At 64.7% G+C, this 13,727-nt stretch overlaps 2 protein-coding genes across 5 annotated transcripts in view; one reads left to right on the top strand and one right to left on the bottom strand.

Annotated features, from left to right (window-relative positions):
* The window catches only part of LOC113884011 (NADPH--cytochrome P450 reductase), a 54,180-nt gene extending 46,988 nt beyond the window's left edge, over positions 1-7,192 (top strand). For all 4 annotated transcript variants that reach the window (XM_027528304.1, XM_027528303.1, XM_027528305.1 and 1 more), the window contains 12 exons: positions 67-216; positions 632-756; positions 1,154-1,243; positions 1,548-1,646; positions 2,618-2,734; positions 2,838-2,956; positions 4,754-4,935; positions 5,051-5,200; positions 5,497-5,767; positions 5,846-5,991; positions 6,069-6,154; positions 6,701-7,192. In XM_027528304.1, coding sequence (XP_027384105.1) covers positions 67-216; positions 632-756; positions 1,154-1,243; positions 1,548-1,646; positions 2,618-2,734; positions 2,838-2,956; positions 4,754-4,935; positions 5,051-5,200; positions 5,497-5,767; positions 5,846-5,991; positions 6,069-6,154; positions 6,701-6,845 — 1,680 coding nt within the window. In that variant the 3' untranslated portion in view covers positions 6,846-7,192. The remainder of the gene's footprint in view (positions 1-66; positions 217-631; positions 757-1,153; positions 1,244-1,547; positions 1,647-2,617; positions 2,735-2,837; positions 2,957-4,753; positions 4,936-5,050; positions 5,201-5,496; positions 5,768-5,845; positions 5,992-6,068; positions 6,155-6,700) is intronic.
* Positions 7,193-7,343: 151 nt separating this feature from the next.
* Positions 7,344-12,855, bottom strand: TMEM120A (transmembrane protein 120A). Its single transcript, XM_027528307.1, has 12 exons — positions 12,672-12,855; positions 10,893-11,011; positions 10,564-10,680; positions 9,139-9,198; positions 8,854-8,949; positions 8,683-8,772; positions 8,422-8,487; positions 8,266-8,327; positions 8,066-8,158; positions 7,909-7,973; positions 7,765-7,833; positions 7,344-7,687 (listed from the first exon to the last, which is right to left on the bottom strand). The coding sequence occupies exons 1-12, from the start codon at positions 12,750-12,752 to the stop codon at positions 7,574-7,576; spliced, it is 1,032 nt and encodes a 343-aa protein (XP_027384108.1). The 5' UTR covers positions 12,753-12,855; the 3' UTR covers positions 7,344-7,573.
* Between the last annotated feature and the right edge of the window lie 872 nt (positions 12,856-13,727).

The following is a 13,727-nucleotide window of genomic DNA, read 5'->3' as shown; positions in this document are numbered from 1 at the left end:
CCCGTCTGCACTTGGGAGCCAGCTTAGTCATGGTCACTTGGCCTGGCCCTGTCTTTGTTCCCCCAGGCCGACCTGAGCAGCCTACCAGAGATTGAGAAAGCCTTGGCCATATTCTGCATGGCCACCTACGGCGAGGGGGACCCCACCGACAATGCCCAGGACTTCTACGACTGGCTCCAGGAGACGGACGTGGACCTCTCTGGGGTCAAGTACGCGGTGAGTCACCCGTGTGGGCTCGTGCGACCTCCAGAAGCTCGTGTCCAAGAGGACACCTCCAGTTCTCACCTCGATCTGCAGAGCCCAGGCCTGGCAGGGAGCTTGTAGGTGGGAATCCCGGGAAGGGCTCACGTGGTGACCCTCTCCCGCCCAGCCCGGCACTAAGAGCCCTTTTCCCGTGTCCCAGCCCCACCGTGCCCAGGGGCATTAGCTTCTAGAGACAAAAGGCAAGAAAGGAGGAGTGGGCTGACCAGGATTCGGCCGGGCAAGGGATCGGGTGGGGTGAACACCCTGCAGCTGCCAGGGTCCAGGCCAAGTGGTCATGGAGGAGCCTGAGCTGTGGGTCCATGAAACAAATCCGCTCCGGGGCCTCCCCGTATGAGGACCTGCTGACCCTGGCCCCTCATCCACACAGGTGTTTGCCCTTGGGAACAAGACATACGAGCATTTCAACGCCATGGGCAAGTACGTGGACAAGCGGCTGGAACAGCTCGGGGCCCAGCGAATCTTTGATCTGGGGCTGGGCGACGATGACGGGAAGTGAGTGCCCCCCCACCCCGAGCCCCACCCTCAACCCCACCCAGGCTGTCGAGTGTCAGGAGCCCCAGATTCAGGCTGGCCGGGGCTCAGGAGGGCAGGGCAGAGCCTTAGTGTCTGCGCACCCCTGTGACCTGCCTCACCACGGAGAGGGAAGGCCAGCCCCCATCACCAGGCCCGCCTTCTTTGCTTGTCCACACCCTCCCAGCTCACCCAGCTCAGACAGGGCTGCCCGTGGTTACTGCAGACCCTCTGGACGCTTCCTGATGCCCTGGGTTACATCACTGGGCGGGCTGGTGTGAAATGAACCCTCGAGCTTGAGGGGGAGCCAGGGGACAGAGGGTCTAAGCCTGGCCTGGCAGCCCCATCTGGCCCCGGGTTCATCCCCTCTGGTCCACAGCCTGGAGGAGGACTTCATCACATGGCGAGAGCAGTTCTGGCCAGCCGTGTGCGAGCACTTCGGGGTGGAAGCCACTGGAGAGGAGTCCAGGTGAGTGCATACAGCTGGGGCCGTGGGTGGGGCACCGGCCCGGTGGGCGCAGTGGGGCTGGGGGAGGCTCAGTCGGGGTGTGGAAGGGGACCCGCACGCAAGGGTCAGGGTGGGCTTCCCGGCCTCCTCGGGCCTACTAGCCCGGCTGCCTCACCTCTCCTGCCTGCCCCACACTCACACATCTCCTTCCTCGTGGGTCATGCCTGGCCCCGCATCCCTCAGGCGTGCCCCATGGTCTCACAGCCTCACTCCCTCCTGGGGACCCTCCCAGCCCTCAGCTTCACCCTGGGTCTCCCCCTTCCAGCATTCGCCAGTACGAACTCATGGTCCACACAGACATGGACATGGCCAAGGTGTACACGGGCGAGATGGGCCGCCTGAAGAGCTACGAGAACCAGAAACCGTGAGTCGAGAGCGTGGCTGGGGCCCAGGTGGCTGGCCATCCTGTATGTCTCCACAAGGCCTTTCCTGCCGGGCCCCATCCCATGGGCTTCCTCGTTCCCTCCATTGGGAAGGGGCCTGGCCAGGGCCACACACATGTCCATATCCGCCCCAGAGGAGGGCACAAGGCCCGGAGCAGAGAGAGGGGAGGCTGCTCTGAGCCCAGGGCCCTGGGGACCCCTCCCCTCTCGGTGGTCCTTTGGTCCAGAGCGTGGCCTCGGGGAGACTGGCACCTGCTCAGTTTGTACTTCATTTGCCTGTTAAATATCCAGTGGGGTGGTGACCACCACTTCCTGGACCAGGACGTAGCGAGTTCAGGTCTGGGTCTAGGCTGAACTTTGGCCAGAGGGCTCATTTCCTTCAAATCTGCCTCCATATTTGGACTTTTTTGTCCTAAGTGCTCCTCTCTGGGGCCCCTCACTTGCACCTGGGCCCCACCCAGACACCTTGAGCCGCCCAGGAAGGTCCTCCTTGACCCTCCAGCAGCCCCACTCTAGGCAGCCACTGCGGTTGCGGCCGACAGCACATTTCAGTGACTTCCCGGTGGGAAAGCCTGTCCTGTGCAGCCCTGGCTAGTCACTCAGGACCCAGGCCCTTCCTCTGTCTTACGGAACCACCTTCTTGGGCCAGGCCCTCCTGTGCTCTGCCCACCAGTGGGTACCAGGTGCGGAGGGTCCCCCAGGTTTCAGACCAGCCTCAGTTTCTGTGTCTGCAGACAGGGACGCTGATAACCCGGCTCTGCCCCCTTGCGGGTGCCGGGAGCACCACTCTGGCGGGGGCGGGAAAGCCCTTTACCTCACTGGAGAGGTTTTCTCATGACCCAGGAGGCCAGCTTTGAGGTTCCCCGTGTTCTGTGTGGACGGGAGGGTCCTTGTGGGTGTGGAGATTCAGACCAGAGGCCTAGCCAGTCATTGCACTGCTCGCCCCACCCAGCCCCTTCGACGCCAAGAACCCATTCCTGGCTGTTGTCACCACCAACCGGAAGCTGAACCAGGGAACCGAGCGGCACCTCATGCACCTGGAATTAGACATCTCGGACTCCAAAATCAGGTACCAGCTGCCACCACGCCCTTCCCCAAAGCTTTCACCCAGGCCTCCTGTTCCCACACAGAGCTGCCCTTCACCCTCCCCCTGAGCCTCGCATCACCCCCAGGTATGAGTCTGGGGACCATGTGGCTGTTTATCCGGCTAATGACTCTGCCCTGGTGAACCAGCTTGGCGAGATCCTGGGTGCCGACTTGGACATCATCATGTCCCTGAACAACCTTGATGGTGAGTCCTGGGTCCCAGGCCTCCCCCCTACCTGGGCCTGAGGGCGCTGGTGGGAATGGGCCCCCTGGAAAGACCCAGAGGTTGAGTTTCTGCTTAGACCTAAAACCTGGTATCCTGGAAGCCCTCATACCCAAGACCCGAGGGGCAAGTTGCAGAGCAAACCGGGAGGCAGGGGGAGAAGGCAGCTGTAGGGTCTGGCAGGCTCCCTTTTGGGGCTCCCCATCCCCTTGCTGCCATACCCCCTTGAGGGAATGGGGGCCTGAAGACAGAGCCAGGCCCAGCTGTCCATGCAGCCCCATGTCCTGTGGGGAAGAGAGCCACAGCCAGCCACCGCAGGCCCCTCCAGCTCCAGGGTCTCCTCACCTGTGCACAGGGGTCCGAGGCAGCAATCCTGACAGCCTCTAGGTGCACTGAGGGTGCTCAGCCTGCACCCCCGGCCTGAGCCGCTGACTGTGACCCCGCCCCCCAGCGCCCCGCACCGTCCACCAACCTGGGGCCCACCTCGGCCTGGCCCTGTCCCACTCGCCCACCTGTGTCCTTGGTGACCCGAGCCTGGGCTGCTCCTCCTCACCTCTCAAGGCTCCAGAGTCGGCCTTGAGAGGACAGGAAAGGGGGCTGGTCTGCAGCGGAATTCCTCTTGCTGGCAGGGGACCTGCTGGCCCGTGGGCCGTGGACGGGTCTTCTCCTCTCACTGGTGGGGGCGGGGGAGGCCTTGTGCCGTCTGAAGCAGCACCTCTCTGGCGGTGGGGGTGTTGTCAGGGCTCACTCTCTCCCAGGAGTGCCTGAGCTCCCGTGGTGAGGGCCCTTCTCTGCCAGGGGCTGCTCTGAGAGGGGGCTGCAGAGGCTCAGAACGCGAGGCAGAAGTGGGACTTCAGAAGGTGCGCCCACACCTGCCCTGTGGTGCGAGGCCTGAGCCCCCATTCCTGAGCCCACACAAGAGGATGCCTGGGTGCGGGGAACACCTGCTGCTTGATGTGGGCACTGGGTACACAATGGCGTTCAGTTCGCGAAAATCCATCAAGCTCTGCTCGTGTGACTTGTACACTGTATGTAGGTCGTGCTTCAGTAAGGAGTTCAACCCTTCCCCCAAAGCTAGGCCCTCAGCCCTCAAGGCTGAGCCTGGGCCAGGCCCTCTCCTTTCTGGGTGGCTTGGCAGCCTTGTGCTTCTCTGGGGCTCGTTGGTGCACAGGAGTCAACACCCCTGCGGTCATGCCTCTAGGAGGTGGAGTCACCCCTGGGTCCAGCCCTGCTCCGGCCTGGCCGTGGGGAGGTGTCAGGAAAGCCGGCCTGTTGACTGTGGCAGTGGAAGCCCCTCGGCAAGGGCTGGCAGAGCACCTGAGTGTACAAGATGCCACCCCAAAAGCTTGGCATGTGGGTGTGGCGTGCACCAGCCTCTGCTTGTGTCCAAGAATAAAACCTGAGCTGGAGGGGCCCTGTCATCACAGCCGAAGGCCCGGTATTGGCATCTCACCATCAGAGCCTGGAGCCCCCACGGTGGATCAGGTCCAGCCCGCAGGCAGGCAGGCCCCACCGGGGGGCTCCCCCTTGGCCGCCCTCTCTGAGCAGTGACCGTCCTGGATGGGGACAGTGACAGGCCGCCCCCAGCAGCGTCCTGCCTCTGATGAGACTGGCTGTCCAGCAGCCAGGCGCCTCAGGCCTTGCCCCAAACCCAAGGAAGACCCCAAGAGAGCTGGTCTTGGTTCCCGCCCACCGAGGCTTGGCCCACCCCTTCCCTGTGGCACCCCACCAGCCCTGGGGTGGCCCCTCACCCTGAACCCTGCTGCCCTCTCCTTGCAGAGGAGTCCAACAAGAAGCACCCCTTCCCCTGCCCCACCTCCTACCGCACGGCCCTCACCTACTACCTGGACATCACCAACCCGCCACGCACCAACGTGCTCTACGAGCTGGCGCAGTACGCCTCGGAGCCCACCGAGCACGAGCAGCTGCGCAAGATGGCCTCCTCGTCAGGCGAGGGCAAGGTAGGCCTGCCCCCGGCGCCTGAGCACCCAGAGTGCCAGCCCCCCAGCCCGGCCATCCCCCGAGCTGCCTGGGCCCCTGGTCCGCTTGCCGTCTTACCCACGTCTGTGTTCCCAGGAGCTATACCTGAGGTGGGTGCTGGAGGCTCGGCGGCACATCCTGGCCATCCTGCAGGACTACCCGTCCCTGCGGCCCCCCATCGACCACCTGTGCGAGCTGCTGCCTCGTCTCCAGGCCCGCTACTACTCCATCGCCTCATCCTCCAAGGTGGGGGCTCCGGGCCCGCCCCCGTAGAGAAGACAATGTTGGCTCCTCAGAGAGCCCCAGGTCCCTGGGCCGCAGCCCCAGCTCTGCCCCACATCCGCGGGCACTTTGCTCAAGACTCCCGGGCTGTGTATCCAGAAGGCTGGACCGTAAGATCGCACCCTGCCCTCCAGCCCTGGTGCCAAGAGCCAGTCAGGGTGGCCGCCAGGAAGGGGCCCTGAGCAGGGACCCCGTGACGGGGTGGGTGGCAGGAGGGAAGGACCCCGGGCACAGCCATGCTCACCCCTGCACACCCCCAGGTCCACCCCAACTCCGTGCACATCTGCGCCGTGGCCGTGGAGTACGAAACCAAGACGGGCCGCATCAACAAGGGCGTGGCCACCAGCTGGTTGCGGGCCAAGGAACCGGCCGGGGAGAACGGCGGCCGGGCCCTGGTGCCCATGTACGTGCGCAAGTCCCAGTTCCGCTTGCCCTTCAAGGCCACCACGCCCGTTATCATGGTGGGCCCTGGCACTGGGGTCGCCCCCTTCATAGGCTTCATCCAGGAGCGGGCGTGGCTGAGGCAGCAGGGTGAGTGTGTGGCCCGGGCGGGCTCCGGGCAGGGGGCTGGGCCTGGGTCCCTCACTCACCTGGCCACCCTCGCCCCAGGCAAGGAGGTGGGCGAGACGCTGCTCTACTACGGCTGCCGGCGCTCTGACGAGGACTACCTGTACCGCGAGGAGCTGGCCGGTTTCCACAAGGACGGCGCCCTCACCCAGCTCAACGTGGCCTTCTCTCGGGAGCAGCCGCAGAAGGTGAGGCCGGGGGCAGGCCCTGGGGTGGTGGGGTGTAGGGGGCGACCGGCCTCCCTCACAGGCACCCCCGCCCTCAGGTATACGTGCAGCACTTACTCAAGAAGGACAAGGAGCACCTGTGGAAACTCATCCACGAGGGGGGCGCCCACATCTACGTGTGCGGGTGAGTGGGGGGTGGGCGCCTGAGGGGGGCAGGAGGGGTGAGTGGGGTAGAGGAGGGGGTGAGTGGGGCGGATGGGGGGGTGAGGGGGCAGAGGAGGGGGTGGGGGGCAGGAGGGGTGAGTGGGGCGGATGGGGGGGTGAGGGGGCAGAGGAGGGGGTGGGGGGGCAGGAGGGGTGAGTGGGGCAGAGGAGGGGGTGAGTGGGGCAGATGGGGGGGTGAGGGGTCAGAGGAGGGGGTGACGGGGGCAGGTGAGTGAGGGGGGCAGGAGGGGGTGGGGGGCAGAGACATGGGGTGAGGGAGGCCGGGGGTGATGGGGGGCAGAAGAGGGGTGAGGGGGGCAGAGATGGGGGGTGAGAGGGGCAGGAGGGGAGGTGAGTGGGGCAGGAGGGGGTGAGGGGGGCAGAGGCGGGGGGTGAGTGGGGGGTGTGAGTGGGGCGGGGGGTGGGTGGAGCAGACGAGGGGTGGTGCGTGCAGCAGAGGCCGGGGTGGGGGGCTGGCCTGCCCGTGGAGGGCCCTCCCCCAGTGCCGCCTCCCTTCTGCGCACAGGGACGCTCGGAACATGGCGAGGGACGTGCAGAACACCTTCTACGACATCGTGGCCGAGCAGGGGGCCATGGAGCACGCCCAGGCCGTGGACTACGTCAAGAAGCTGATGACCAAGGGCCGCTACTCCCTGGACGTATGGAGCTAGGCCGCCCCACTGCTCCGCCGCTCATGCCCTACAGACTTTCCTCCCCATCATGTAATCTCGCGCCTCACTCCCTTCTGCTGGGTCTCCTGGGTGGCTCTGCCGGGTGTGGCCCCGGAGGCAGGCCCAGGACAGAGGCTGCTCCCAGCCCAAGCCGTGCCCTCCAGTCAGCCCAGGGGGCGCGGCCGAGGGTCACAGGCTGAGGTGTGTGAGTGCCTCGGGACCCTCAGTGGCTGAACACAGGGGTCCGCCTCTCAGCTGATGAGGCCTGGCCCCTCCCTGTGATTTTCGATGAGTGTAAATAATTTTAAATAACCTCTGGCCCTTGGAATAAAGTTCTGTTTTCTGTATTTGCCCGGCAGTGCTTGCACAGATCTGAGGCCTCCACCTGGGTCTCCTTAGCTCAGACCCCAGAGACACCTCGGGGGCCCCCAGGTCCCGAGTGGTGGCGGGACAGGCCCCCCAAGCCCATCTCACCCGCAGGAGCACACACACACAGGCTCTCGGAGCTGTCTTCCTTTATTCAGGCCACTGGTGCCCAGCTCCCAGGGGCGGGGACACAGGCCCAGGTCCTCCTCTCCAGCAACGCCTTCAGGGCCCACAGAGCCCACAAAACCCAGGGGAGGGCAGATGAGACCCTCTCGGACACGGGGAGCCCCCACCCCCTCCACACAGAGGTTCAGAAGCCCGTTCCCGGGCTGGGGGTGCTGTTGGGCAGGGAGGGCCCAGCCTCATTCTTTCTTGCTCCCATGCAGCTGGTTGTGGAATTTCTGGTGCACGACCCGCAGGGTGGTGAAGAAATTGCCAAGGAAGAGGAGGAGGAAGGGGAAGCCGCACATGAGCACCTGGGGGAGCAATCGGGGTCAGGATGGGAGCCGGGCCAGCCCTTCCTGCGTCCTCCCCAGGCGGGGGCCCGGCTCACCTGCCACTCCTTGCACTCGGGGTCCCGGGCCAGGTTGAACAACGTCAGCGCGTTAAAAAGCTGCCAGAACTGGGAGAGAGGGGGCTCTTACACACAGTCCCTGCTCGAGACAGCCAGGTGGACGGGGGCTCGGGTACAACTTACGTGTCCGAAGAAGAGGAAGGGCAGCAGGAAGGTGAGGCCCCGCCACATCCAGGACTGGAAGCCCTCTGCAGGGGCACAGCGGGGCAGAGAGGACCCGTCACTCAGAGCCCGGGCCAGAAGCAAGGACGGCAGGGTAGGGCAGCCTCGTCTGACTCACCCACAGTGAGGTCCATGGTGTGCCGCTCGCCCAGGGCACGCAGGCGGTACAGACAGCCGCTCTGGTAGTAATACTGGAGGAACTGCACGAAACCTGGCGAGGCGGGGCGGGGCATCAGGACTGGGCCGCAGCCCCAAGCCCGGGCCTGCCCTTCCTTGGGGACGAGTCCTAAGCAGAGCTGGGACCTCGGAGACACTCACTCTGGTACATGGAGAAGGACAGGAACTGGTTCCGGAACTTCTGGTACATGAGGCCGTCGGGCCTGAGAGCAGAGGGCAGGGTGGGGGCTCAGGGACGCCCCCCTTCTCCCTGCCCCTCGCTCCCCCGAGGCCCTGGGACCAAGCCGACCCACTCACCATGTCAGCATGACTCCCGACAGGAACGTGGACACGTAGTGATGGAAGACCCACCAGCCTTTGATCCTGCGTGAGGGAGCCGCCGTCACCCCTGTCCCCTCAGCCCCAGGATCAGGGCTCGGGGGGCAGGAAGCGGGGCTGCAGTGGGAAGGAGCCAGTACCCCCTGCTTCTCAGCCATGGCTCCCCCACTGCCCCCCACTTTGCAGGGCAGCTCCAGGGGCGCCCCCCCACCCTGGGGGGGGGGCCCCGCCCTCGCCCACCGGGAGCCGTTGTTGATGAGGATGCTCTCACGGATGGTCAGGGTGCAGTAATACCAGACCAGCAGGAAGTTGAAGGCAGCGTCTGTCACCCTGTGGGCAGGGGTGTGGAGGGTGGGTGCTGGCGCCTGGAGAGGGTCCGGGAGGCCAGCCCCGCCCCCGCAGGACACCCACCTGGAGTTGAGGAGGAAGCGGCAGGTGAAGGAGATGAGAATGAGGATGATGGTGAGGTAGAGCTTGAACTTCTCGTACTCGTCTTTGTAGGCAAACCTGGGGGGACACACTCGTGGGACAGGCTGGGGTGCTGGCGGGGCCCCGCCAGGCCTCCCAATGGGCTGCCTGGGGTGCCGTCGGGCAGTGGCCCCCGAGCCCCAGGCTCAGCCAGGGAGGCTGGGGCAGGCTGGAAGGGGCCCCAGGGCGGGACGTTGCAAGGGGAGGAGTGTGGCAACCACAAATTACTTAGCCTGCTTGCTCAGGAGTGTCACGTTGACGTTGCCCAGAACCAGGCTCAGATACAACCTGGGGAAGGAGAGTAGCCTTCAGCCCCAAGCCCACTGCAGCCACCCACACCCGCGACCCCACCGTGACCTCCTGCCAACCCCGAAGGGTGCCAGAACCCACCCCATCCAAGCTCCTCTCATCTGAGAGTCAGCCGTGTACCAAGCAGCGGCACCCGTATGGGCTCCTGTTCACACGCAAGCCCGAAGCCCGGGCTCACGGTGGTTCAGGGACCAGCCTGAGGCCGCGGAGAGGTTACAGGGCACAGCGGGGACTGGGACTGGAGGCCAGGCTGCCTCTCCGCCTCGCTGCGAGCTCCTCCCTCTCCCATTCCCAGTGGCGCCCTGGCCAACCCTCCCCCAAACCCTCCACCCTGTCACCTTCAGGCAGGTGACATTATCCCTGCTGCCTCCCCACCCTCCTCTCTGGACGCCCCTCCTCCCAGACCACCCCTTCCCACAGCCCCAGGGACTTCCCTCCAGTGCACACTGCACCCCTCCTGGGTCTCACCCTCTGCAGGCCCCATCACTGAGCAGGTAGAGATGCTCAAGCCCTTCCTGTGTACAAACTCGCACACCCAAACAGAAGGACCCCTCAACCCTCACGACGAGCTCTAGTTACTGGTTTCCAGGCACTGGTTTCTCCTTCCACTCACCTCCAAGCTTCACAAGCGTGGCCTAAACCTGGCTGTCTCCTCGGCTCTCTGTCATCCCCAATATCACCTTTCCAGCCCCACCTCCTGGAAGCGGTTCTCTCCAAGGTCACCCGAACTTCCAGGAAACATTCCCCTTCAGTGTTACCTCTGTCCGGCCCCCACCGTGCCCCCGGGGGGGCCATCTGATCTCAGGCTGCGGGCCACTCCCTCCCCTGCCTTCTGGGACAGGCTTTCTCCCCGCAGTCTCTCTGCTGGACTGTTTTCCCCGAGCCCCGGTTCTGCCGCGTCCTCTGCTGTGACGGCGGCTGATCTAAGTGCATAACTGAGCTGTCGCTCTCTCCTGCCCACTGGGCCAGAGGGGAGTGCCACAGGCTGGCTTCTGAGCTGGTCTCTCCGCAACCTTTCGCCTCCTACCCTATGCTCTGGACATGACACCTGCTGTTTGCACCTCTCCAGGTCTGGCCGGCCACCTCCTCTATCCTTCATGACGCAGCCCAGGGGTCACCTACCCCAAGAGGCTGTCTCCGGCCTCCCAAGTGGTGAGGCACCCCTGTCTGTGCTCTCCCCGATTCTCTGTACGTCCCGCACAAAGCGCCCATCATCACAGTGAGCTGTCACAGTCACTGAGGCTGTCCCTGAGGGATGACCGGGTCTGACGGCCCCCTTGGGTCCAGGAAACCAAGCAGAGGGAGACAGGGCTGTGAGCCGAGCTTGGGGGAGGGGTGGCTCACCCATTCTTCTTGGGCAAGTAGGCCTCCATATCGAAAAAGAGGCCCTGTCGCTCCTTGATCTGGTTTTCCAACTCCCGCGCGGCTTCCTCGGCCTCCGACGGGAGGGAGGGTTTGCATCTGCAGGTGGGGCCGCAGAAGCCAGAGTCAGAACACCCGACCCCTGGGAGGCAGGAGAGCAGACGCAGCCCAGAGAGGGGAGAAGCCGTGCCCAGGGGCACCTCGGAGTCAGCGCCAGCTCCCTACCCCATCAGGCCCAACACCCACCCCCGGTCCACAGCCAGGGGTATGAGAAGGGAGGGCGGGGAGCATGTAGGGGGACAGGTCCTAACTTCCTCAGGACAAGGGCCAGCTCCTGGAGCCTCTTCTTCTGCCGAGTGATGGAGCTAGTACAGCTGTTCTGCAGCTTGGTCAGCTCCTCCAGCTTCAGGCGGTACAGCCGGTGGGTCTCCTGGGGACCAGGGAGGGGGAAGGCTCAGGCTGGCTAGGGGACCCCCAAGCCAGAGCCTGCTGGGAAGGGGGTGGGGCACGGATTCACCCAGGGCTTCCCCAGGAGGGTCTCAGCAGGAAAGGAGGCAGCCAGCTGAGCCAGCCTCAGGAATGCCCCGAGGGTCCTCTCTCTCCAAGGCAGGCAAGGAGATGGGGCTCTTCTGGCAAACCCAGGAGCCCCCCAGCACCTAGCCCCCAGAAACAGACACGTTCTCGGAAGGTTTTCTTAGTCTCAGCCCATCTACTAGTTGCTCGCACCCCTCTCTGCCCATCCTGAGACTGCATTCTAAGCCCACACGGGTCCACAGTCTGGACCAAGCAGGCAGCCTAAAGCCATCCATGGCCTTCTCAGAGCCTCCCGTCCAGACAGCCTGCAAGGGAGAGGGAAGCTGAAGTTGTCCAAGATAACTGCTGCTCTGGCACTCCCAGCATCTTCCTCCCGGGTTAAAGGTCACCAGGCTTCAGCCCTTGGGCCTTTTGCTGTTAGACCATTCCTCTACCCTTCCCCCCAGCACCTTTGGCCCAGGGCTTCCCAGAGCACTTTGCCCCCTGGGGTGAGTCTCGAGAAGGAGCAGCCTGGAGATGGGGGGCAAGGGGCAGTGTGAGGAAGGTCAGGCAGGGGCTGAGGCCAGGACAGTGGTGCCCAGGCTCGGGAGCCTGGGTCTCCCCTGCTCAGGGCCCTGGGGAGACGCACGAATGATAGCGGCTTGGCCAGGACAGGCCAGGGGGCAGTCTGGCTCAATGTGGACAGGAAAGGGCTGGCACCAGTCCAAGAGAGGCACAGGCCTGATCAAGTGCCCAGCTGGCTTGGGCTCTACCCTGGCTAGGGTTTGTTTCTCACGCTCAAGGAGGGGCCACCTCGGCCTACCCCCAGCCACCACACTCCCCTGTCCGCCTGTCCACAGAACAGCACAGCGGCCCATAGCAGCCAGATCCAGACAATACCCACCCCCGCTATGCCAGGCTTCCACTGGTCTCAGAGAGACTCCCACCCCTGTCAGACCCATGAGTCTCTTGGCTGGGCCCCGCCCACCCACTTTCCCCTCACTCTCTGCAGCAGCCACGTGGTCCTGTGTGGTTGGAAGCTGTCCTGCACCCAGGACCGGCCTCGCCCCCATCCAGGGACTTCACCTAAATCCCACTTCTCCGGACCGAGGCCACGCGGCCTCCCGTCCTGCTCCCCAGCCACATTCAGCCCAGACCGCCCGGCCCGAGGGAGGGGAAGGCCGGCCCGGCCAGCGCCCACGGCGCGTTTGCTCAGTGATGGACCCAAGACTGGCCCTGGTTAGCTCGGACTCTCCTGGGAGGGGACTAGGTCGGAGTCGGGGCCTCTTTCCGAGATCTTCACGAGAGACCGGAGTTCCGCCCTGGTCAGTAGGGTCACTCCGGTGTCGCGGCGACTGCGCGGGCGAAAGATACCACCGCCGGACATTGATTTGAGGCCGAAAAGATGGTCCAACCGGGGACACCGGGACCCAAGGCCTCGCCGCCGTCGGGAGCAACACCAGGGTCCCCCACCCTGACCCCGAGCTTTCCGCAGCCTGACCCGGGGCTACCCGACCCTTGACTCCGAGCCAGACAGACATGGCTCGGAACCAATGGGAGCCCGCCTTGGCGCTCACCTGGATGCCGTGGAAGTCCTGCTGCAGCTCCTCCCAGTCCCGCAGGCAGTCGCCCAGCGGGCCCGGAGGCGGGGGATGCATTGCGGCCGGGCCGCGGGCCGGAGGAGCCGAGTCGAGGACAGCACCGCAACCCCGGCCGGCCCGAGGCACCTCCGCCTCCGCCGCCTCCGCCCCCGTCCGCTTCCGGGCTCGCGCCGCCGCTACCACCAATGGGGAAAAGCCTGGGGCCGCGAGCCCGCTGGCCCCGCCCCCCGCCAGAGCCAATCCGGGGCCGGGCTTGGGGCTGGGGCGGGGCCACAGGGTCCGAGAGCCGCTGGCCTGGCCGCTCTAGCGTGGAGGGCGGCTCTACGCGGGATGCCAATTGTGTGGTGCTGCCAGCAGTGTCCCTGCCGGTCACTCTGGGAGTAAACCAAGGCCCAGGGAGGGGGCATCCTGCCTCAAACACTTTCCGCCTGGGGAAGCTGCTCTTTGGCAGGGAGGCAATTCCGAGCCTCTTCTCTTGCTTGGATTTTTACGAGGACCTCTTTATGTCTCCCTGTCTCCAGGTTCACCGCTACTGCCCCTTCACACAGACACCAGGCTACCCTGCCTAAAACCAATCCCTATCGTGTCCCTGCTGAAAACTTGCCGGTGTCTCTGCCCTGCTTACCAGGAGGTGCCTAAGCCACAGATCTGCAGCCATCCCAGGCTCCGCTCCAGTTCAAGTGCTCACTAAAGCCTATACTGCCTGAAAAGCCCTTCAGTTCAGTTCAGTCGCTCAGTCGTGTCCGACTCTTCGCGACCGCATGAATCGCAGTACGCCAGGCCTCCCTGTCCATCACCAACTCCCGGAGTTCACTCAGACTCACGTCCATCGAGTCAGTGATGCCATCCAGCCATCTCATCTTCTGTCGTCCCCTTCTCCTCCTGCCCCCAATCCCTCCCAGCATCAGAGTCTTTTCCAATGAATCAACTCTTCACATGAGGTGGCCAAAGTACTGGAGTTTCAGCTTCAGCATCATTCCTTCCAAAGAAATCCCAGGGCTGATCTCCTTCAGAATGGACTGGTTGGATCTC

The sequence above is a fragment of the Bos indicus x Bos taurus genome, chromosome 25 (assembly GCF_003369695.1).
Source record: "Bos indicus x Bos taurus breed Angus x Brahman F1 hybrid chromosome 25, Bos_hybrid_MaternalHap_v2.0, whole genome shotgun sequence".
NCBI lineage: Eukaryota > Metazoa > Chordata > Mammalia > Artiodactyla > Bovidae > Bos > Bos indicus x Bos taurus.
The sequence above is the reverse complement of the archived record's forward strand: the minus strand, read 5'-3'. Positions and strand labels throughout refer to the sequence as shown.